Consider the following 26,462-nt stretch of genomic DNA (forward strand, 5'->3'; position numbering starts at 1 on the left):
TCCAGTCTTCAGCTACTGACAGAGGGAAAAAAAATTATTACTATGAAGTAAAATACTATGAAGAAAATTACCATAGAGCTTGAGGCTTTGAACTAAAAACTTAAGCTTTCATTTTCCCAAAATAATTTAATTTTGGAAAAGACAATATCAATTTTATTTTGCAGATATACATTATATAATTTTAATGGAGGGCCTACCTAGAAAATGCAAACATACCATATGTCTGTGAGTTTTCTCCAGCTGAATATTAATCAAAATCAAAATCATTTAAAACAGAAGCATCTAAAGTGATCAAATCACCCTGGAGGAGGAATCACCACCAAGGTGACACCCAGGTTCAGGTCTGACACTTAGCCAGACCTCAGTACTGTTGGCTGCTTCCTTGATGTCACAGTGAGGCTGTGTTATCCCCTGTTGGACCTAAAATCATCAGAAAACACATTAATAACCAGAAAAGATCACTCTGAGACTGTGATAAAAATGAGGTAAAACAAGGTCACTTCATAGACAAAGACAAGGTCCCCGTGGAACCCACAATATTCCAAACATTCTCCTCTCTCAGCTAAGATGAGGGACTCACTTCTTCACCAACTGCATCTGGTCTTCCCTCGTTCTAGATAATTTACTAAGGTACCCAATCATAGCATTGTCCCCCTTCCCTGACACCATCAAATCTGGAGCAAAGCCCCACTTTTTTAAACTTTCTGTGAAATCACCCAACACAAGCCCAAACCCTTGATAAGTCTTTCCTAACACCCCCTTACTATGATGCCCTGCAATTCCCTATGTTGATTTCCCCTCACTGCCAAGAGTAACAAACCCAACTTGTTCAACTACAAGTATCATCCTGATGGACTCTCACTGGAGACACTGACATGATAATAATACTAGTATTAGAGAGTGTTTCCTAGTTTGCTACCTTCCATGGTCTTCTCATTAAGAGGGTATTACTATATTGTCCTCTTTGTACAGCTGAAGAAACTAAAGATCAGAGGGGCAACATAGATATGAAAAGATGATATCTAAATTTAAATATGTGTTCTCTTGCAAAAGTCCAAGATCTTTCCCCTATAACATATTAATGTATTATTAAGTAGGCACAGAAAATGTCCTAGAAAAATTTGGATGAGTATTAAAAATTCATACATGTCAAGAAAATCCAATCAATAGTCATCTATTGCATACCACCAGGTACAAAGATGCATGGAGAGATAAACAGGAAATAAAAGAGCATTTCCTTGTCCTCAAATATATCAATTATGAACTTGATGCTCAATTAGTGACTGCCATGAAAATTCAGAGAAAACAGAAAACATAGGTTGGACTGCCAGAAGTTCTGAGTTTGGTGATAAGAGAAACATACCCCAAAGACCCCTGAACACACACATACATACACACATCCTTCCATAGTACCACACGTAATTATTACTACAGATGAGAAGAGGAGGAAAACGAAGTCACATCATGTTTATGAGCCAGTGACTGAATCGCAGTGAAATCCTTTTGTTGCTCTGTATACCTCTGGCCCACCTCCCCCCAACCAACACCAATCACTGTTCTCAGACACAGTACACAAGTCGGTAACTAGTAACCCAAACTAGGAAATATCAGATCAGATCTACCCTTTCCTTCCTTTCTTCTCTCCTTATATGGATCTCAGGTAAGTGGTTTACTTTCATCTCTAAAGAAGTTGGGAGAAAGTTGGACATTGACTAAGGAAGTATCAGATAAAAATAGGATGCCATCGCAGGCTTGCGGGAAGATGGTGGAAGAGTAAGACACGCAGATCACCTTCCTCCCCACAGATACACCAGAAATACATCTACACGTGGAACAACTCCTGCAGAAAACTTACTGAACGCTGGCAGAAGACCTCAGACCTCCCCAAAGGCAAGAAACTCCCCACGTACCTGGGTAGGGAAAAGAAAAAAGAAAAAACAGAGACAAAAGAATAGGGACGGAACCTGCACCAGTGGGAGGGAGCCATGAAGGAGGAAAGGTTTCCACACACTAGGAAGCCCCTTCGTGGGCGGAGACTGCGGGAGGTGGAGAGGGAGCTTCGGAGGAGAGTGGAGCCACAGGGGTGCAGAGGGCAAAGCAGAGAGATTCCTGCACAGAGGATCGGTGCCTACCGGCACTCACCAGCCCGAGAGGCTTGTCTGCTCCCCTGCCGGGGCAAGTGGGGTTGGGAGCTGAGGCTCGGGCTTTGGTCAGAGCACAGGCAGAGGACTGGGGTTGGCAGCATGAACACAGCCTGCAGGGGGTTAGTGCACCACGGCTGGCCGGGAGGGAGTCCGGGAAAATGTCTGGACCTGCCGAAGAGGCAAGTGACTTTTTCTTCCCTCTTTGTTTCCTGGTGCACGAGGAGAAGGGATTAAGAGCGCTGCTTAAAGGAGCTCCAGAGATGGGCACGAGCCGCGGCTAAAAGCGCGGACCCCAGAGACGTGCATGAGATGCTAAGGCTGCTGCTGCTGCCACCAAGAAGCCTGTGTGCGAGCACAGGTCACTATCCACACCCCCCTTCTGGGGAGGCTGTGCAGCCCGCCACGGCCAGGGTCCCGGGATCCAGGGACAACTTCCCCGGGAGAACGCACTGGGCGCCTCAGGCTGGTGCAACGTCACGCTGGCCTCTGCCAACGCAGGCCCGCCCTGAACTCCGTGCCCCTCCCTTCCCCCTGGCCTGAGTGAGCCGGAGCCACGATAGCGGATCCTTTAACCCCGTCCTGTCTGAGCGAAGAACAGATGCCCTCCTGCGACCTACACACAGAGGCGGGGCCAAATCCAAAGCTGAACCCCGGGAGCTGTGCGAACAAAGAAGAGAAAGGGAAATCTCTCCCAGCAGCCTCAGAAGCAGTGGATTAAAGCTCCACAATCAACTTGATGTACCCTGCATCTGTGGAATACATGAATAGACAACAAATCATCCCAAATTAAGGAGGGGGACTTTGAGAGCAAGATTTATGAGTTTTTCCCCTTTCCCTCTCTTTGTGAGTGTGTATGTGTATGCTTCTGTGTGAGATTTTGTCTGTATAGCTTTGCTTCTACCATTTGTCCCAGGGTTCTATCTGTCCGTAATTTTTAAAAAAATTTTTTTTTCTTAATAATTATTTGTATTTTAATAATTTTATTATATTTTATCTTTATTTTATTTTACTTTATCTTCTTTCTTTCTTTTTTTCTTTCCTTCCCTCCTTCCTTCCTTCCTCCCTCCCTCTCTCCCTCCTTTCTTTCTTTCCTTCTTCCTTTCTACTTCTACTAATTCTTTCTTTCTACTTTTTCTCCCTTTTATTCTGAGCCCTGTGGATGAAAGGCTATTGGTGCTGCAGCCAGGAGTCAGTGCTGTGCCTCTGAGGTGGGAGAGCCAACTTCAGGACACTGGTCCACAAGAGACCTCCCAGCTCCACATAATATCAAATGGTGAAAATCTCCCAGAGATCTCCATCTCAACACCAGCACCCAGATTCACTCAAAGACCAGCAAGCTACAGTACTGAACATCCTACGCCAAGAAACTAGCAAGACAGGAACACAACCCCACCCATTAGCAGAGAGGCTGCCTAAAATAATAAGTCCACAGACACCCAAAACACAACACCAGACGTTGACCTGCCCACCAGAAAGATAAGATCCAGCCTCATCCACCAGAACACAGGCACTAGTCCCCTGCACCAAGAAGCCTACAAAACCCACTGAACCAACCTTAGTCATTGGGGACAGACACCAAAAACAATGGGAACTACGAACCTGCAGCCTGCAAAAACGAGACCCCAAACACAGTAAGATAAGCAAAATGAGAAGACAGAAAAACACACAGCAGATGAAGGAGCAAGATTAAAAACCCACCAGACTTAACAAATGAAGAGGAAATAGGCAGTCTACCTGAAAAAGAATTCAGAATAATGATAGTAAAGATGAGCGAAAATCTTGGAATTAGAATAGACAAAATGCAAGAAACAGTTAACAAGGACCTAGAAGAACTAAAGAAGAAACAAACAACAATAGAACAAAACAATAAATAAAATTAAAAATACTCTAGATGGGATCAATAGCAGAATAACTGAGGCAGAAGAACGGATAAGTGACCTGGAAGATAAAATAGTGGAAATAACAACTGCAGAGCAGTATAAAGAAAAAAAATGAAAAGAACTGAGGACAGTCTCAGAGACCTCTGGGACAACATTAAACACACCAACATTCGAATTATAGGGGTTCCAGAAGAAGAAGAGAAGAAGAAAGGGACTGAGAAAATATTTGAAGAGATTATAGTTCAAAACTTCCCTAATATGGGAAAGGAAATAGTTAATCAAGTCCAGGAAGCACAGAGAGTCCCATACAGGATAAATCCAAGGAAAAATACACAAAGACACATATTAATCAAACTGTCAAAAATTAAATACAAAGAAAACATATTAAAAGCAGCAAGGGAAAAACAACAAATAACACACAAGGGAATCCCCATAAGGTTAACAGCTGATCTTTCAGCAGAAACTCTGCAACCCAGAGGGGACTGGCAGGACATATTTAATGTGATGAAGGAGAAAAACCTGCAACCAAGAGTACTCTACCCAGCAAGGATATCATTCAGATTTGATGGAGAAATTAAAATCTTTACAGACAAACAAAAGCTGAGAGAGTTCAGCACCATCAAACCAGCTTTACAACAACTGCTAAAGGAACTTCTCTAGGTAAGAAACACAAGAAAAGGAAAATACCTACAATAATGAACCCAAAACAATTAAGAAAATGGGAATAGGAACATACATATCGATAATTACCTTAAATGTAAATGGACTAAATGTTGCCACCAAAAAACACAGATTGGCTGAATGGATACAAAAACAAGACCCATATATTTGCTGTCTACAAGAGACCCATTTCAGACTTAGAGACACATACAGACTGAAAGTAAGGGGATGGAAAAAGATATTTCATGCAAATGGAAACTAAAAGAAAGCTGGAGTAGCAATTCTCATATCAGACAAAATAGACGTTAAAATAAAGACTATTAGAAGAGACAAAGAAGGACACTACATAATGATCAAGGAATCGATCCAAGAAGAAGATATAACAATTGTAAATATTTATGCACCCAACATAGGAGCACCTCAATACATAAGGCAAATATTAACAGCCATAAAAGGGGAAATCGACAGTAACACATTCATAGTAGGGGACTTTAACAACACACTTTCACCAATGGACAGATCATCCAAAATGAAAATAAATAAGGAAACACAAGTTTTAAATGATACATTAAACAAGATGGACTTAATTGATATTTATAGGATATTCCATTCAAAAACAACAGAACACACATTTTTCTCAAGTGCTCATGGAGCATTCTCCAGGATAGATCATATCTTGGGTCACAAATCTAGCCTTGGTAAATTTAAGAAAATTGAAATTGTATCAAGTATCTTTTCTGAACACTATGCTATGAGACTAGATATCAATTACAGGAAAAGATCTGTAAAAAATACAAACACATGGAGGCTAAACAATACACTATGTAATAACGAAGTGATCACTGAAGAAATCAAAGAGGAAATAAAAAAAATACCTGGAAACAAATGGCAATGGAGACAGGACAACCCAAAATCTATGGGATGCAGCAAAAGAAGTTCTAAGAGGGAAGTTTATAGCAATACAATCCTACTTTAGGAAACAGAAAACATCTCGAATAAACAACCTAACCTTGCACCTCAAGCAATTAGAGAAAGAAGAACAAAAAAAAACCCCAAAGATAGCAGAAGTAAAGGAATCATAATAATCAGATCAGAAATAAATGAAAAAGAAATGAAGGAAATGATAGCAAAGATCAATAAAACTAAAGGCTGGTTCTTTGAGAAGATGAAAAAAAATTGATAAACCATTAGCCAGACTCATCAAGAAAAAAAGGAAGAAGACTCAAATCAATAGAATTAGAATTGAAAAAGAACAACAACTGACACTGCAGAAATACAAAAGATCATGAGAGATTACTACAAGCAATTCTAGGCCAATGAAATGGACAATCTGGAAGAAATGGACAAATTCTTAGAAATGCACAACCTGCCAAGACTGAATCAGGAAGAAATAGAAAATATGAACAGACCAATCACAAGCACTGAAATTGAAACTGTGATTAAAAATCTTCCAACAAACAAAAGTCCAGGACCAGATGGCTTCACAGGTGAATTCTATCAAACATTTAGAGAAGAGCTAACACTTATCCTTCTCAAACTCTTCCAAAATATAGCAGAGGGAGGAACACTCCCAAACTCATTCTATGAGGCCACCATCACCCTGATACCAAAACCAGACAAAGATGTCACAGAAAAAGAAAACTACAGGCCAATATCACTGATGAACATAGATGCAAAAATCCTCAACAAAATACTAGCACACAGAATCCAACAGCACATTAAAAGGATCATACAACATGATCAAGTGGGGTTTATCCCAGGAATGTAAGGATTCTTCAATATACACAATTCAATCAATGTCATACACCATATTAACAAACTGAAGGATAAAAACCATATGATAATCTCAATAGATGCAGAAAGAGCTTTCAACAAAATTCAACACCCATTTGTGTTAAAAACTGCCCAGAATGTAGGCATAGAAGGAAGCTACCTCAACATAATAAAGGCCATATATGACAAACCCACAGAAAACATCACTCTCAATGGTGAAAAACTGAAACCATTTCCACTAAGATCAGGAACAAGATAAGGTTGCCCACTCTCACCACTAGTATTCAACATAGTTTTCAAAGTTTTAGCCACAGCAATCAAAGAAGAAAAAGAAACAAAAGGAATCCAAATCAGAAAAGAAAGTAAAACTCTCACTGTTTGCAGATGACATGATACTATACATAGAGAATCCTAAAGATGCTACCAGAAAACTACTATAGATAATCAATGAATTTTGTAAAGTATCAGGATACAAAATTAACACAAAGAAATCTCTTGCATTCCTGTACACTAATAATGAAAAACCTGGAAGTGAAATCAAGAAAACACTCCCATTTACCAGTGCTACAAAAAGAATAAAATATCTAGGAATAAACCTACCTAAGGAGACAAAAGACCTGTATGCAGAAAATTATAAGACACTGATGAAAGAAATTAAAGATGATACAAATAGATGGAGAGATATACCATGTTCTTGGATTGGAAGAATCAACATTGTGAAAATGTGTCTACTACCCAAAGCAATCTACAGATTCAATGCAATCCCTATCAAACTACCACTGGCATTTTTCACAGAACTAGAACAAAAAATTTCAGAATTTGTATGGAAACACAAAAGAACCCTAATAGCCAAAGCAATCTTGAGACTGAAAAACGGAGCTGGAGGAATCAGGCTCCCTGACTTCAGACTATACTACAAAGCTACAGTAATCAAGACAGTATGGTACTGGCACAAAAACAGAAAGATAGATCAATGGAACAGGATAGAAAGCTCAGAGATAAACCCATGCACATATGGTCACCTTATCTTTGATAAAGGAGGCAGGAATGTACAGTGGAGAAAGGACAGCCTCTTCAATAAATGGTGCTGGGAAAACTGGACAGGTACATGTAAAAGTATGAGATTAGAACACTCCCTAACACCATACAGAAAAATAAGCTCAAAATGGATTAAAGACCTAAATGTAAGGCCAGAAAGTATAAAACTCTTAGAGGAAAACATAGGCAGAACACTCTATGAAATGAATCACACCAAGATCCTTTTTGACACACCTCCTAGAGAAATGGAAATAAAAACAAAAATACACAAATAGGATCTAGTGAAACTTCAAAACTTTTGCACAGCAAAGGAAACCATAAACAAGGCCAAAAGACAACCCTCAGGATGGAAAAAAAAATATTTGCAAATGAAGCAACTGACAAAGGATTAATCTCCAAAATTTACAAGCAGCTCATGCATCTCAATAACAAGAAAAAACACAACCCAATCCAAAAATGGGCAGAAGACCTAAATAGACATTTCTCCAAAGAAAATATACAGATTGCCAACAAACACATGAAAGAATGCTCAACATCATTAATCATTAGAGAAATGAAAATCAAAACTACCAGGAGATATCATCTCACACCAGTCAGAATGACCATCATCAAAAAATCTAGAAACAATAAATGCTGGAGAGGGTGTGGAGAAAAAGGAACCCTCTTGCACTGCTGGTGGGAATGTAAATTGATACATCCACTGTGGAGAACAGTATGGAGGTTCCTTTAAAAAGTACAAATAGAACTACCATATGACCCAGCAATCCCACTACTGGGCATATATCCTGAGAAAACCATAATTCAAAAAGAGTCATGTACCAAAATGTTCATTGCAGCTCTATTTACAATAGCCCAGAGATGGAAACAACCTAAGTGTCCATCATCGGATGAATGGATAAAGAAGATGTGGCACATATATACAATGGAATATTACTCAGCCATAAAAAGAAACGAAATTGAGCTATTTGTAATGAGGTGGATAGACCTAGAGTCTGTCATACAGAGTGAAGTAAGTCAGAAAGAGAAAGACAAATACCATATGCTAACACATATATATGGAATTTAAGAAAACTAAAATGTCATGAACAACCTGGGGGTAAGACAGGAATAAAGACACAGACCTACTAGAGAATGGACTTGAGGATATGGAGAGGGGGAAGGGTAAGCTGTGACAAAGCGAGAGAGAGGCATGGACATATATACACTACCAAACGTAAGGTAGATAGCTAGTGGGAAGCAGCCGCATAGCACAGGGAGATCAGCTCAGTGCTTTGTGACCGCCTGGAGGGGTGGGATAGGGAGGGTGGGAGGGAGGGAGATGCAAGAGGGAAGAGATATGGGAACATATGTATATGTATAACTGATTCACTTTGTTATAAAGCAGAAACTAACACACCATTGTAAAGCAATTATACTCCAATAAAGATGTAAGAAAAAAAAATTGGATGCCATCTACTTAGCAGTAGACATCAAAATTTGCATAAATAGAACCATTACATTATTTGATGTGAGAAATATCCATCATCCCTACACAGTATCCACTTCATTATGGGGGTGATATACTTCCTAAAAGCAGGAAGCTGGGACGCTGCTCTAACATGATCCCACATTAAAACGTCACTGCCCATGACCACAACCTGCATGGTCAAATCTTGCAAAGGTGGTGAGCAGAGACCCAGTTTGTTGTTTTGAATGTTTCCTCTGCTCTCTTCTGTTCTTCACTTCTCAATCAGCCTAACCAAAGAAAACCAAGTGTGGGTCTTGGCCCACTTCATCATCACTGACACTTTTCCCATTAAAGGTTTTCCCTTAAGAGGTTGTCTTAGGGATCTCAGGTAGGATAGCTACAAGAAAAGGAGGTTGAAACCACTTAATATTCAAATTACCATGCTCATTGAGACTAGAGTGTTTGTATGTGTTTTTCAGAATTGCATTCAATTTTTCACATGCTTATTTCTAAATCCTCAGAAGATATTACAAATTTCTTGAGATCAAGGACTATATATTCTTCTCAGTGTGTCTTACATCTAGTTGATACTTAATAATGCTTTATATTCAGTGAAGGTGCCTGAGATTAGCTGTAAGAAATTAGTTCTAATTCTTCTAATATCTAGGAAGAATTTGAAATATTTGTACCAAACATATCTTATATAATTTAAAAACATAATGCCAAAATGTTGAGCAGAGTATAAAAATATATATTTTTTAAATCATAGCTATAAGAATTCCCTTTCAGGTAGTAAGGAAATTGGGATAAAATATGGTAAGAATTTTATCCTTTATGATGTAACTAAATCCAAGAATGGAAATAACAGAAGTCAGAAACAACACATTTATTAAGTATTCAAGATAGATCCATAATGCTCACTTTATGAGAAAATATGAGCTAGGCCAGATTTACAATTAGTATAATCATAACTCCCCAAAATTAAAGACCTAACAAAAGAAAGCCAACCAAATTTAAGGGTCTTAGAGTGGCTCCAGTGATGGTATAATACAGGTAAAACACACATGGTTACTACTTGAGTGATAAAGCAAAAACTACATCAACTTAGAAAACTGAGTTTTCTTATCTAAATTGTAACAACTCAGCATCTCTGTGTACTCATCCAAGCTTCTTCCTGCTAGAGAAAATTCCTGGAAAGTGGACTATGAAAAACCTGGTTGATAACATTTTACTGATCAGTGCCATTTTATCTTTGTACTTATGGGGATCAACTGAGGTAAAAGAATTAATTAGAAACTAATATATTAAAAGAGAGTCTATAGTTAGCTATAATTTTTTATTTCCCAGTGTTATCTATTTTTTTCACACTCCACAGAAAAATAAGAGTGACCTCTGACTCCCCATAAATATCACAGCTCAGCAGTTAAAAAAAATTCTAAAATTTGTATAAATTTACTCAAATCTTTGGAAAAAAGGCAGAGCATAAATATATATGTGTGTGTCTGTGTGCCTATCTGTATGTTTACAGAGAGATAGAAATAAGACAGATCATAAATAGATTTTCTGGGAGTGATTTGCAAATAAGGAATCATGATTATTGACTCCCCAATATTCATAATACCTGAATACTGAATCATATGAGTTTATTCATTATTTGTAGAATTCATAACATTCTAAAAGTGATGATATTACTCAATACAACTACTACATATTTACATGTATATTCCTAAGTGTAGCAAGCCAGTAAAAGAGAACAATTAAGCTTGTTAGATGACTGTTGCTTCTCTACATTTTTGGATGTTTTTCAGTCTTCAGATGTTTTAGATTCTTAAAATTTCCAGAAGAACTTTGAATTACTGCCTTATAATATAGGATATTAACTTGGGGAATTTAGAGGGCAAATGGGACTCAGTGTGAGTTGAATAATGTGTCTGGAGCTCACTACTGGCATCCCAGCTCTGTTGCTTGCATGTAGAACACGTGACTGCATGGACAGGTGAGAAACTCTCCCAAAGAGAAGATGATGCTTATTTATAATGGTCCCATTGTCATTTTTGTTAGCCTCTGCCACTTGCCACTCCTGTCTGTGTCTTCCTCTAGAAGTGCCTTTGCTTTTCCTGGGGAGATTCTATCATTTGTTTGTTTTTATTTTCTCTCATAAATTGCAAGCCCCTTCAAGGTGGAGATCAGTCTTTTTCATTTTGTAGGTATCTGTTTTATGTGTGAATGTTTCAGCAACCTAAATAATAGCATTACGAAGACTTCTCTCTGGAGTAATGGGTGGAATTAGCAAAGTCGGGTAAAACAGAATTGAAATATTTTGAAGGAAAAAAATTTTAAATAACATAAATACACTCTAAGAACAGACTATACAGTCTTCATAATCACATAAAGACTGTATGTCATTTATGATCTAACCATTTTATGCATCTAGCAGTGAATCTAGAAAGTCTGATTTCCTAGCAAATGTCTATCATGCTCACACGTGGTCAAGGGTGCATCCCACTCCTTAGCTGAGTGAGTGTGAGAGAATAACATCAGAAGGATTGCCTCCACACCGGTCTCTCTAGTTACAATGTGGATGCAACAGTCAATTCAGGTCTTTGGGATGGCTTATAATTTTTCCAGGAGGGAAATCCAAGTAGAGATAAAATCTTAGTGGGAATCATTAATATACCTATTTATAGAAGTCCAATAAAGGTGAGCATTCATTGGTACTTAGTCAAGGAAATATTATACACAATTACATATGATAGAATCAAGGAAGGTACCCAATTTTATTTAAGCAAGAATCAATAAGCAAAGGACACATTTTCCAGTGTGACTGAATGAAGGTTGTACTCTTAATATCTCCTAGGTATCCTAGGGACCATACACCGGGACATAAATGCCAAGTTCCCCAAATCCAGAATAGGCTCACCTGGGCAGAGAGCGATATTACAAGGCTTATGATGAGTCTCGGGTCCTTCACACGGCCTTCCCCCATACTGGGGCGGAGTGCACGACCGTGTTCTTGTTCTTTGGCCTCGACCACACGTGAATGAACACAAACTCCACGGAGACCACTCCTCCCAGACTCCATGGACTGTAATAAAGCAAAGAAGCTTCAACAACAGAAGGAGAGAGGCGAAGTCAAAGATTATTTTTCTTTATAATTAAGAAAAAAACTCATCAAATAGACAAATATGAAGATATTTTAAAAATTCAATTAAATTACTCTTATTTGTCACAAAATGTAAGTTAAGTCAGCAATCATTTAACTAATGGAAAATTGCATGTACCTCTTTTTGTATTTGAACAATTATTTATGTTATAAACTTTAAATGTTTTTATTATTTTTTTTTTAATGGAAGTGCACCTCTCTCCCTCATAGTAAAATAGTCATGAGTTACTTCTATGTAAAAGTAACATCAACTAAATTTCTTAGAGTGATCTTCTGAAGTTAAAATTGCATTTAAATAGATAAGTGTCAATTTAATTCTTCCAACATTTACAAAGTTTCAGGATTAATAAATTTTATGGTGTCAGAGAATGAAAAAAATCTGAAAATTGATGGTACATATTTTAAACAGCTTTTTGACCTCACATTTTAGAAAACGTATTTTTGCCATTTAAAAAATGTGGGTGTTTAAAGTCACTGTCTTTTGAATAAGAGGGAAATTTCAAGAACTCTATCTACTTGCATAAGAGCCTCCTCTCTCCCCAGTTTAAAAACGAGGGGCAAATATGAAGACCTCTTTCTAATAGCCAGAAAAACAGAAGATATCTGTCCTCTTCCAGTAACTGGATAACGCTGGAAATCCTCCTAATTAATAAAAATTCTAGAAAAAAACATATGATCTAATTAATTTATGTCTCATATAACTATCAGTACACCAGTACTTCAAATACACCATTACGATGAATTCACCCTTGATCGGAAATACTAACATAATTTGTGTTCCTCCATAATAACTGCTGCAAATAAATGTTGACATCTTTTGCAGAAAGTCCATTAGGGTTCAAAGTTTAGGTCACTTTCTTGCACTGTCAAATCACCAATCCCATCCCAATTCTTAACATTTGGGACGGTAAGCAGTAGCACTCCATGGACAGTACAAATCAAAAGAAGCCAGGCAAAATGTCCTTTTCAATTCAAAATTCCTGTCTTGATGCTGAACCTCTGCCTTACTCTTAAAAGTTCCTCAGCAGATGTTTGATATAACACCCACTGACATGAGTAGGGGGAGTAGAAATTTATCACAAAACATGACAAACATGTTCATTTTCTCCTCAACATTGGTCGGGGTAAGCAGAAGTGTCAGAGGACACATGCCAATAAATATAGTACATCTAGAATATTTTGTACATTATCTGCTGACCAAGTTGTTACTTTAAAAACAAAGATATGACATCCTTAATTATGAGGCAGCCCGTTCTCTTCTATTTATACTATTTAGTTGCCCAACTTGTGAAAATATGTTCAAATATTGGAAAAATTAGACAAATTTAGGTAATATCCAATGAAAAATTCTTTAAGATTCTGTGAAACTTGCTGGAAAGTATATTTCAAAAATATTATACAGAAAAAGTGAGAGAAATTAAGATGTTTGCATTATTCCCATTTAAGTCTGGGAACACCAAAGACAATTTGTATCCATTGGTATAAGAATAAATAGTAAGTCTGTATTTAAGTCTAAGGAAAAAAAATACACATATACCTATATTTACATATAGGTATATATGATCAATTACAGCAAAATAATTTAAAAGTAACATATATGAATATACTGTTATGTAAACTGTACACCTGTAAGCAATTTTCGCATTTATTTCTAGTTACCAAATGTTCTCCACTTAAAAACCACCTTTTCTCCCCGATTTTCTATATAAGATGCTAATAGACTATATAGAATTTTTATTTCTGGTTCTGTTCTGTTCTGGTTCTGTTGTCTTCTATCAAATCACATTGTTGCACATGCAGTGAACAATCTCAGAAGAAAAAGCTGCTAAATTGGCAGATTTTTCTCTAAAGTCTCAAAGAAATGTTCATTAATCTTGATTATTTAGTTAAATTATGGAGCTGGAATCCTCTGAAAACTAATCTTGTTTTTTGAATTTTTTTTTTTTAATTTTATTTACTTTTTTTTTATACAGCAGGTTCTTACTCACTACCTTTTAACAGCCTTTATTGCTCCATGGTGAAATTTCATGGCTTCTCCACATCAATTTTAAAAAGCAAAAATATGTTTTTTCATTTGAAAAAGACATACAATTATTAATAATTTATTTTTGATACTTGATACTATTGAATTAGTAGGAAATTGTAGCACAAATCTTGTAATTTTATGAATCCTTTTCATAAAGATTTATGATAAATATTAAATATTTTTATTTTAATGGAAATGCATTGAATGAGCTACTTTATTTTCAGTAAAGTATGAAAATCTGTAAATGATCTAGTCCATTTGAAAAATGTACCTAGAAACTAAAATCAAATTGATCCATTTTTATAGTTTTCTTCTTTAGACCCTAGCTATAATATCATGTCTCTGACTGATCTAGCGACGAAATGAGGAATACACAATACCCAAATTATATTACTACCAGGTTTCTGAAATAAGTATACAAAGTATCTTGTGATTCAGATTGGGATGTATAAAATAACTCCTTTAAGTGAAAGCTTTTTTTCTTAGGGAAATAAATGGATGTGAAAACTGTGACATTAAAAAAAAATAAATAAAAACCATTCCTTAGCCTAAATCAGCTTTTTTCTAAAAGACTGGAATATAGAGTAGACTAGTGGTTCTCAACCAGGGGCAATAATGACCTCCCCCTCCCAGGAGACATTTGGCAACATCGGAGACATTTTTGGTTGTCATGGCTCAGGGGAAGAAAGGGGGCTACTGGTATCTAATGAGAAGAGGCCAGGGATGCTGCCAGACATCCCCAAATCCTCAGGCCAGCCCCACAACAAAGATTTATCCATATCGAAATGTCAGTGGTGCCAAGGTTGAGATATCCTGGAAGAGGTCATAAAACTGTAAGTCAGAAACCAGGGCAGTAAATACATAATTTCATGTACCTCTCTATTTTTCTCAATTTACTTCTGTTTATCCGGATCATTTTCTGCCCTGAGCAATAAGAGTTTCTGAAGACACTATGATGTCAGAGCAACACTTTTGTAAAAGGCTGGATGTCTTAGGATTCGTATTAGAAATAACACATTATTATGCAATTTAAAAACTCTTTAAATGTGAATAATGTGGGTGAAAGTTTACTAATTTATACTACTATTGATTAGCCTTTAAGAGTACAAATAAATATAAGTTCTAGTTCTATCATCCCACATATTCTGTGAAAAGTGGCATTAATATTCAGTTTGTCCTTGTGTCATTTTCATTAATTAAATAGAAAATACCCTTGCTTATTCACAGTGTGACAAGTAGGTTATTTCTGAGATAATTTTCTTCTTGGGAATAAAGTATTTCAGAAAGATATTTACACTGTTCAGCGTGCTATGTTAGGTTTTAAATTCACTTTTTGTCACTGTTTTCATTATATATTGTGTAAAAACATACATATTTACCAGCATGACAAATAATTGAACAAAATATCGAACACAAAATATTTCATAACAATCACCATCTGAAAGGTATCACAATATCCTGTAGTGGGATACTTATTCTACATTTTTCAAATAATAAAGTTGCCAAATTATTCTTCATGTTTGGAAAATTAAAAAATCAACAAAATGCTTTTTATTGTCTTTAATTCAACATCTGAACTATAACAATGATTAAGATACGTATTTCTTATCATCAATACTATTTAAGCAAATTTAAAAGATAAACCTACACGTATACGAAGGTGAAGAGAAACCAGTAATTAGCATGTACTTCTTCAGTAGGCATAATAGTAGAAGGTTTAAGAAACTGAGGAAAAGCTTTATAATCATAGAATATTATTTAGTTTTCTGGACATGAGATGCAGAGTGAAAGGGAGTACACACTGGTCCCACCGTACATGGTCTCCACGCCCAGGGAGGGGATGAATCAGCAGCCTCGGGCAGAAGGTTGGAGATTCCCATATGTCAGCCAGGTGAGTGTTCATAACTAGTGTTTGGAAAGTAAGCTCTGAATAGAGAACTGTGGAGAACACTTTAGCACCCACTCAGACTTCCATTTGGGGATCTGTTTGCCATTAGAGTCTATCCCTGTATGTTGAAAGGATCGTGATTCTTCAAAAGGATGCTGATAACATAAACGTATATGTCAAGTATAGCTTAACTCTCTGTTGACACTTTTCTTGTTGCCAAGTACAGGGCACTTGATCGTGGAACCCTTAACATAAATACTGTAAATAGGGCCCAGCTTTAAGTTCTAGTCCAGGCAATGCACTTAACCCACACCCACCTGAAAATCCACTAGCATTTCCTCATGAGGTCCTTTTACCTATAAAATTTAGACACATTACAATTTCTAAAATGCCCATCTCCTTACTGCTCGTTTCCCTTCTCTTGCCTAATGTACGTATGTTTGCTCTGTGACCCCTGTTATTGTCATCTTTTTTTGTTGTCTTCCCCACCCATGATCTCCTTAAGCATCTTCCCCCCTCTGTTATCTTTTTATGTTTCATTTGATGTTCTTTCTCATCTAGTCTGATTCCCTCTGATTCTCACTGACTTTTCTTATTTTCAGTGGAACCATTGCTCTTTTCCTACTAATTCTGTCTTCCCTCCCTCATATCTTTCTGCCCTGTTTATTTTTTTTTTAATTGAAGAATAGTTGATTTACAATGTTTCAGGTATATGTCAAAGTGATTCAGTTATGTGTATATATATATATATTATTCTGCCCATTTTATCTTTTAATTCTACCTTTGTCTACCTTTGTGCCTCCCAAGCCCGTAGCAAAGGGATCTCCCACCTCACTGCAGCATTCTTCCTCCACAACTGCCCACCACTTCCTTTCCCTTTTATTTTTTCCAGCTTGCCTTTTCTTTTATCGGAAAATTTATCATCTAATCCTTTTTAAGTGTACAATTCAGCAGTGTTAAGTATATTCATAGTGTTGGGAAACAGGTCTCCAGAAATTTTTCATTCTGCAAATCCAAACTCTGTACCTATTAAACAGCTCCTCCTCCAAATTGTTTTGGAGTGGGTTGCTCTCGCCCCTTCTTCTGGGGAATTGGGATTGTCCCTGCCCCTGCCCGATGCCACCCACTCTGTACTCTTGCTTTTAGCAACTGCGGAATTAGGCTTCTCTGGAAATGGAACTTGCAGAAGACTTAAGCACATTTCACCAGATGAAAGGCGGCTGTAGTGCCAGGCCCTTTCCCTGTGCCCACCTCACTCCAGAGGCCTCTGGAAGGGCTGTGAATGCAAGTCCATTGTCAACTGCAGTGGTCTGAGTCGGCATCACCCATCCACCAAATGGCTGAGCAGAAACACAGACCTGGAGATTCACAGGATTACGTGCTTCGGACTTCTTGAAAGAAAGCCCAGAATCCTTTTAGTACTTATTTTTACATGAAAGTCAGTGGTCTGAGAAGAAGAAATGCTTATAATATGCATGTATGCACCGACGGACAAAAAAAATGTTGATGTAACATGGAAAAATCTGATCCTAAGTGGGTAAGCTATTACCTTATGCTCCATTTAGCATGAAAGATCTTTTTTTTTTTTTTTCCATTAGTGACTTTAAGTTTACAGAGCAGAGGATGACTCTGATGAGGGTAGGCACTTGAATGAAATAAACTAACAGAAAGTCCTTTGGCCCGGGGCACTATTTTCCCGGATGGGGTCAAATAAGTGGTAGGAAAATAGCTGACTGCCTTAAAGGCTGTATCAACCACTGCCTTAAACACTGGGTACTGATCACATTTCCAGGATGCTGGCAAATTTCACTATTCCTACAATATTTAGCTGGACATTTTCACCATCTAAAATAAGGAAAGATTTGGAACCTTAAATACCATTAGAAACAGATACATAATTTCAAGCTTATAGCTGCAGTGGGTAGGGAGACACTTTTGTAATTTCTTGGCTGCTCTGAAAGCGGAAAGAATCATATACATGATAAAATTTCACAGTTGAATACAAATTACACTTATCCACTCTAATTAAAATGCCTATACCAGGTTCATATGAAAATAACACATCGTTCCAAATGCGTAGCATGACACAATTCAATAACATCCACAGTTGTAGTTGCTGCTAACACTACCTGGACAGAGGGCAGTGTTATTGCAAACCCTTGATTCTCTTAATGGGCCGCTGCAGTGTGTCCCGTAAGGTGATACACAAGTTCTGGTTCGCACCTGCGACCCCTGACCACAAGTAACTGAGCATGTGCTCCACTGGGACCACTCTTCCACGCCAGATTCACCTGTGTGCAAGACAACAAATAAACATGAAATACTGTATTGAATATTCATCTAGTAAGCATTATACCAAACTGACATTATGACATACAAGAATAATTTCAATGTAAAAACATGACAGTACATCAAAGATACACAAAAACATTTCAGAGAAAAAGAAACTTAAAGAGAGATACTATTACGCTGATGCAAGATCCAAGTTAGCTATAACCTTGTTAGCAAGACTCCACTTCACAAATCCACCGGGCCATGGATGCTATGAAGGGACAAGTCAGCATTTTTCAAGAATGATTGTTGGAGCAATTCTCTTCAAGCCAATCTAAAGCTTTGTCCTTTGGTGGAAGAGGAAACAAAATGTATTGCTAAACTTACTCTGGCTTTGTTGAGTAGGAATATATTGATGTATCCTTCCCCAGTCGTTTGTTCCATAATCTCCTTTCTAATGCTGGATGAGGTAGGGCTCTGGGAGTTTGGGCATATCTAAATTTTATTGTGTTGAATACTCACACTTGTTTATAATTTATTCCTTGTGCAATTCCTACTTTTTCATCCTATGACAGTTATTTATTTTGTGATAATTTGTTCAAAAACATTCTACTCACAATTTTCCCCATGATGATCTACAGTAGAGAAGTAAGTTTTACTTGAAATGAAGGAAAATTCCTCTATGATTTCTCTTAATTTAATCTGGAACTAAAATTTACTAAAAAAAATAGGGCTTTAAAAGTCACTGAATGTCTGAATTCATTAATTTTCTTGGAGTAGGCATCACCCTGAGACTACGTCTAAGTTCTATTATGATCCAAAGTCATGTCCCAAGGAGACTTAAAGTCAAGAATTTCTAAGACCATCTCAACAGGCTTCTAATTCTATTATGGAATGGTGTCCAGGATAGATTTTTAACTCTAATTTGAAAACTTGCAGTTGCTTTCCTACAAATACAAAATTGGGCCATTTACCTGCTGGCAGGAACTAGTTAAATTAAATTTAGACTTTGTTGAAAAAGACACTTTTTCTTCACTTGGTGAAGTGTTTCTGAAAACTCTGCATCACTGATTATATAAATCAATTATATAAATCAATTTATATTTTACAGATTCTGCTTAGAATTTGATTTGCCTTTAGCAGAGAATTCAACTGATAGAGTATGATGATCCATTTTCCACCTTTTTTGGAAAGGTTAATACATGACTTAGAAATGACTTGCAGTGCAACTCAAGGCATCTGGTCCACGGGCTGGGACTCTAGGACAGATGAAGTTTGGACCAGAGTGTAACTCAACTTGCTGATCACTGAGAAGTTCTTTTTCCAAAAAACAGAGTCAGATGAAATAAAACATGTGTTTGATAAAGTAGTTCAAGTTACATTCTGGTGTAAGCTTCTTATCTCCTCGAGGGCCCATGACAACTAGGTCACAGACAAGCACACTTTGAGTAGCACTGTTTGGAAGCATTTGCTCTTATACTGGTCTAAAATATGCACCCAGAGGTGTAAATAATATAATGCATTTATAACTGGATATATATCATAAGGGCACAGTGGTAACTGGGATGACATATTCTATTAAATAGGACATCTTTTCAGTGTTGTGATCAGTGTTTGTCCTGGTCATGCTCTATACGTCACCCTTGATTATTTCAGTATTTTTTGCCTTTACCAATTTATATATAACTAATCTATAAAAATGTTATTCAATGACCATTTGAATAATATTTAAAGCTATGCCTCATAGTTTGTTCTTTTACATGAAAGAATACTCTATCAAGGTTAAAAATAATTATTTTAGAAACCCTATAATATGACAATGGTTAAAAAATATCTACCCATATATGTATACGTGCACATATATATTTAGCAGTGAAAAAAACTTAAAGTTGGGGAAAATCTAATGCAAATTTTTTTCTTGTGATATTTCAATGTGTCTTTATGATGAGATTAAGTGAAGTAGAAATATTATGGTTGAATGTGATTAATTAAAAGCCAGAAAACCTTGAACATTGTGAATTCTATAATAAGTAAAATGATAAAGGTTATGAATACAATTAGTTCTATTTTTCCACAAGAGCATTGCATTGTTATGATGGCAGGAAAAGAAGGTTTAACTAAACTGAGCAATGAATCAAGATCAAGAACTATTTTTATGTGCATTTCTGTAAAATTTTTAAAATTTTGGGTTACTTCTGAATGTATGAAGCTACAATGATGTTGAACAAGCTAGATAATGATGACTGGGTCATGAGAGATTGATAATTAGTGCTCAGAATTGGCATTATTCACTCCCCTTCCAACTGGTGGTTCATTCTGTTGATCAAAACCAAAACAAATAAATGAATAAGATATATATGGGCTTTCAAATTCTGAATCAAATCTTGCCATTGAAATACTGGCCCACCTACCAAAATGACCCCGTTATATCTCAATCTATAATTTCAAGTGACATTTCCATGAAATAGTTATGATTTCCATGCTGCCACAGCATCATCCCAAAAGGCATGAAGGCTGTTCTAGTCAAGCACATTGGGCCTTTGTGAGAAATACTTTATAGCAAAGATATTCTGTAAAAAATTCACTGACATTAAGACAAAGTATACTATTTTTAATATATATGTCTTTGGAGATAGCACAAACTAATTTGGTTCCTTAACTTGTAACTTAAGGCATATTACACATTATGTATTCTACATTATGTAGAAGGATTCAGTATCTAAGGTACTATTAAGGCTCTTTATTCTGACGCGAAACATGAAAGGGAACTGAAAAAGCATTGCTATTAAAGTCAGAAGATCTGTCGTTGATGGAAAGCTACTGCATATTAGCTCTGTGACCTTGAGAAAGTCACTTTATTTCTCTGAACCTCTCAATAAAATGAGTAATACATATACCTCAAAACCTATTTGTGAGGATTAAATGAGGTAAGGTATGGGAGTGCATTTTAAACTATAAACAAAATACTAATAAAAAATGTTGCTAGTATGTTAAAATCATGAAATTAGAAACACACAATTTTATTTTTCTGTTTTTGATAACATGTGACATATTATTTTCCCCACTGGAATAAAAGACTACTTTCCTAAACATGTTTATAGGATCATTTGATAACTATGATGTTAAAAATCATCAGTATGTATAATTAAGATGTCTTAAGCCATCTTGTTGGTATTTAATTTAGATGTCTATATTAAATATCTATATCTTATCATGGCATTTCACTTCCATCGACTATAAATAGAGCTGTGACCTAGACTATTTGAGCATTGTACAATTATGTCCAAACTAGCCTATCTCAGTTACTAAACTGACCAAAATGGTCAAGTTATTTTGATAAAGTAATGTGACTTTACTAAATATTACTCTTCTAAAAACATTGCCAGTCACATTATTACTTTATAGAAAGTTTGTTTTTAAATACTGGATTGACTGATCATAATGATTGAAGAGGCCAGGTTACTCATTTTGAGAAGTAATTCTTAAGTTATACGGTTTGATAGCTTTTGCTTTGTTTTTCCTCATGACTAACATAAAAATATATTGTGTCTTATTATTCAGTTTTACCCCTATTGCATTATTCTTTGTTCTCAAATTAATGCTAGCAATTACTCATCATTATTTACATGCAACACCAATTTCTTGGTTTGAAAGACAAATAGATAAATAAAACAACTTTTGTAGAATTTTATTGTGTTATACTGAGCTGTATTTATTCAGACTACCTTAACATTTGAAGAAAGTATAATCTCAGAAAATATTTAAGGGCAAAAAATAAAAAAACCTACTCTTTTTAGCTTTATAATTGCCTCGTGTCAAATTATGTATTTTAAAAACTATGTTAAATAATGCAGTTTTCCAGTCTTTAATCAGTATCATAGAAATGTAAATTTAAAATGTCTTATACCCGTATTTATATTTACCCATACTATATTTGGTTTAAAATGAAATAATAACTATATGTTATTCATTAGTTAAAGCATCCAATCAATATTTTCAGAACTTTAATTCTGAAGTTCATTGACTTTTCTGACTTATTGTTAACAACATGGGGAAATAGTTTTAAAGCTCCTCATGGATCTGTCTAATAAGCATTTCATTTATTTTACCAAATCATTTGTCCCTATATATTAGATACAAAACAATGCCTGGAAAATAGTGAGTAAATTAAAATGGAAACTAGTAATTCCTCACTAAGAAAATATAATGTTCCTTGTGATTTGAATTTGCAAAAAGGTTTCTGGCTGAAAACTCTGAATTTTCTTGGTATGTGTCACAGGCAAATCCAAAAACTAAACTTATATAAAAACTCCTAGCCAAATTGCATAATATTCATGCATAAACTAATTTTGCTACATTATTGGAAATTTAAACTATGGTTCACCATTTCATTATTAAGTGACCCCAATTTTAAGGAATTTCAGTAAACCAATGTCTGCCACTTCTTTTGCAAAATGTCAGGACACCTCTAATCTTACAGAAATGCCCCATGAAACAGCACAAGAAGGAGTCTGAGTAGTCAGCCCATGCCCTGTGTCTTTACTTAGAGTCAGTCACCCCCTAATTTCTGGTCAGTAGTTGAGAATTTTTGATCCTTGTAAGGGAGAAAAATACATTTAGAAATTTGAAAATTTGCCTGAACCTGGTCATGCGCTTTTGGACTTGTTCAATCAAATAGTAAAAATATAAATCACCTTTTCTTAAATAAGAAGGTGCATGAAAAGCAATCCAGATAAGCAAGTTTTCTTCATTTCTGGATTTGGCTGCAACATATATTTTTAAAAAGATAAAAAATTGTCCTTAATGTAGAAGTTATTCTAAATGTTCTTCCTTTTCTGAGAGTTCTTTGACCTACTTGCCACTAATGTATTCAAGTCTACTATTCACCCATTACCAAGAGCACAATTCATTAAGAATATTTGCATTTTTGAGTTATAGATTCAAATCTAGTGTTCTGAATAAGTATTATCCTAAGATCACATGAACTAAAGGAAATATTCATTCTTCAAGGGAATTTCATCAAAATCAGTCTGAATGTCATGTCAAAAAGCTGGTTATGTGCTTGAAACTTCTGTATTAATAGTAAAACACATCATCTAGATTGGAATGTATAAGACTTTATGAAGACATAGATGAAACTCTTAGTTTGCAATTTCCTGCAATAAAACTGACAGATGAAAATGTTTATAACACAGATTAATCATGTTTTCATTTAAGAATGTTCTACATTCAAAGAGGGGGAATTATAGCCCATATATTATGATGAGACAAAAGAGGAATGCATTTATTTGTTTATATATATATATATATATTTGGAGGGATGTATTTTAAAGTAATCTAACTTATTTAGGATTAAAAATACTATAAACCAAAAAATCATTTTTGTTGATAGCTAATTATTTGGAGTGTATTATACCTTACTAATAAAGACTGTCAACTGTTTATTATTTAGCTTATATAACAAAACTCTTTTCAAATTAAAGATATTAAATTCTAAAAAAAGTTCCTGACTAATTGCTATACACTTTAACAATCAATTAATATTTATATGATACATGACAACTGAAAAAATATTCAACATATTAAATATTAAATTTCATCATCTAAAGTCCTGCTTAATATATTAATTCTAAAAAAGTCCTAAAATAATCAATTATTGATGAAATAACTTTGCTGAGTTTCTTTAAAAGTTTAATGATACATTTTAAGTAGTTAATTAACATAAGTAAATAATAATATGTAAATCCTAAATGTCCCACAATGAAATCAAAATAAATCTTACACATTTTTTGTGCACTTTTCAGTTCACAGCTACTTCATTTATGGACTTTAACTGGTGACAAAAAAAAATGGTTCAAAAAATATTAGCTCCAAAAACTGACAAATGTGCAGCAAAAGATTATGAAAACATGCAGTGGTTTCATTAAATTAACAACAATAAATAGAAAAATGTAACTAACGTATTACCAGTTTGTGCCATAAATTTAGCAGCATCAGCTTGTTCCTGAGGGACCATTTTTTCATGAACAGATCGAGGTCGCTGACTTTTAATTGTATGATCTCCCATCATTCCAAATTCTAAAGACAGAATAAAGGTATATGAAAGCTTGTGTGTAGACATTTCTCACAAATTACATCACTGTCTCATGCAATATGTTCCTACACAGACCTAGAAGTTACTGATTAAATCCACGATTCTAAAATTTTTAGGCTGATCTGCTTGGAACATTTCTAAACTCAAATCAAAAAAATCTATAAACAAGAACAAGGTTTCAAGAAACAATGCTAACAGTCAGAGAAATGACACATCAGGTTTTAAGTCAGCTGAAGTAACAGAAATAGTGTACTCTTTTCTGATCGTGTTTTGCAGCAATACATGAGAAAAAATACAACCACAGGGCTAACTTTTGTTTTTCAGAGATAGAATCCTGATGCAAACCAGCTGTTGCTTTGCTGAAGAATCATCACCCCCAAGTTTTTTCAGCACATCCTTGAGGAGTGAGTGACCCTGTAACCTAGCTTACCTAAGGCAAACATTCACTTGATGGACTATTTTCCCAAAGACGAGGTTGCCCTTAGTGTCCTCCAAAGCTTATAGAAAATGGTGGCTTAGATAACTCTCATTCTCTCCTGCCTTGTGCCCACATAATTCTTCATCCCTTTTCTAACCACTTGGAAGAGAGTGTTTTCTCCTTTAAAAGTTATGTTTAAGAGAGAGAATGACTCCAGGTTTCTGTTATTTAATCCTTTCAACATATACCTCCTAGGAAAGGAAAATAATCTGGGCCTAACTCAGAGACAGATGGGGGAGAGAAAAAATAAGCTGAACAAAAGAATAGATTCCACATAGCATACATTTATTTAATCTATATGCTTAGAAATCTGTAAGCATTCCATGCTTATTTCACTGTTACTGTAAAATAATTCGAATAAAACCAAAGCCTGATGAATGGAGTGGTTAGTTCTGGCTCACAGGACTGTAGGTGGGGGAAGAGCATTGCTGAGGGGCAGGGGTCAGCGGTGCTCAATGTTCCAAGAAAAGTTTTGGGTCTTTAACACCAGGTCTTTCATACATGACACACATGACTGGGTAAAATATGTTCTAATGTTAGTGCAAATAGATTGCTAGAACTAATAATGTCAACATTTGGGAATGGATAATTTCACCAGCTTATTGTTTTGGCTTTTCCCATCCATCTTTAAATCATCTTCTGCTAAAAGATTACAATGTACCTTGTACGATTAAGCAGCGCATTTTTTATACACAACTCTGATCTTTTATGCAAGGAGAGAAGACTAGCACATGTTTTTGTCCAGCCTGGCAGATTTCCTCATAAATATTAAAGTATGGCTCCTGACAGATTGATTTGTCAGAAATTCTTTCAAGATATTCTACTCAAGAGAACATCTCATGAGAAATCTGAGAAATCTAAATGTGTGTTTGTTTTTATCAGTTTAGATAAAATCCAAGGCAGGAAATGGAAATTTTCATAAAATGTCAGTTGCTTTAATCTCATAAAATCCATCACTGTTTTCCATTACTGCCAACATCCTTTCATTCCATTCATTTATGTGTACGTTATGTGCTGCCTAAACCATGCTTCATTCTGCTAATGAGAAGTATCTAATCACCTATCATTTAATGATTTTGGAAAGTGACCACGTAGAAAATTTATATCTAGACTCCTGCACTATCCAATATTTTGAAATATTATATATAATTGAAATTTCTCTGGATCTGAAAATAGCAAAAGAAATATAATAGTAATTTTTATTAACAGTATGCTTTACCTTCTGTCCTCTTGAATTTATCATTTAAATTGTGTACGTGTGTGTCTATCATTTAGGGCATCTGAGTCAGAGCACATGTTCACATAAGTAATCTGGGGGCTCTGATGCTTACACTAAGGTAGTTTGGGCACCCGGAGGGCAAAGGACACCAAAGAAAGTATCCCATGCTTACAACTTCCTAACTACAAGGTAACTTTATTACCTGTTCTAGTAGAAGGCAATTCTTCAACTCGGTGGCAGCATGATAATAGCCTGCAATTTGTTTTCTAAGGGAAAATTGTTTACAGGGATTATGATCCTGAAATTAAGGGTCTGAGGATATAGGTTGGCTCTGAGATCATTTTAAAAGTGTCATATTCAATTTTTAATGATTTCTGAAAT

The 26,462-nt window shown here is 35.7% G+C and overlaps 1 protein-coding gene across 3 annotated transcripts in view; it reads right to left on the bottom strand.

Moving 5' to 3' along the window:
- The window catches only part of ADGRB3 (adhesion G protein-coupled receptor B3), a 793,577-nt gene that overhangs the window by 463,180 nt on the left and 303,935 nt on the right, over window positions 1-26,462 (bottom strand). For all 3 annotated transcript variants that reach the window (XM_004270131.3, XM_049695237.1, XM_004270132.3), the window contains 3 exons: window positions 24,258-24,368; window positions 18,149-18,310; window positions 11,863-12,027 (listed from right to left, as the gene is read on the bottom strand). In XM_004270131.3, coding sequence (XP_004270179.1) covers window positions 11,863-12,027; window positions 18,149-18,310; window positions 24,258-24,368 — 438 coding nt within the window. The remainder of the gene's footprint in view (window positions 1-11,862; window positions 12,028-18,148; window positions 18,311-24,257; window positions 24,369-26,462) is intronic.

The sequence above is a fragment of the Orcinus orca genome, chromosome 12, assembly GCF_937001465.1.
Source record: "Orcinus orca chromosome 12, mOrcOrc1.1, whole genome shotgun sequence".
Taxonomy (NCBI): domain Eukaryota; kingdom Metazoa; phylum Chordata; class Mammalia; order Artiodactyla; family Delphinidae; genus Orcinus; species Orcinus orca.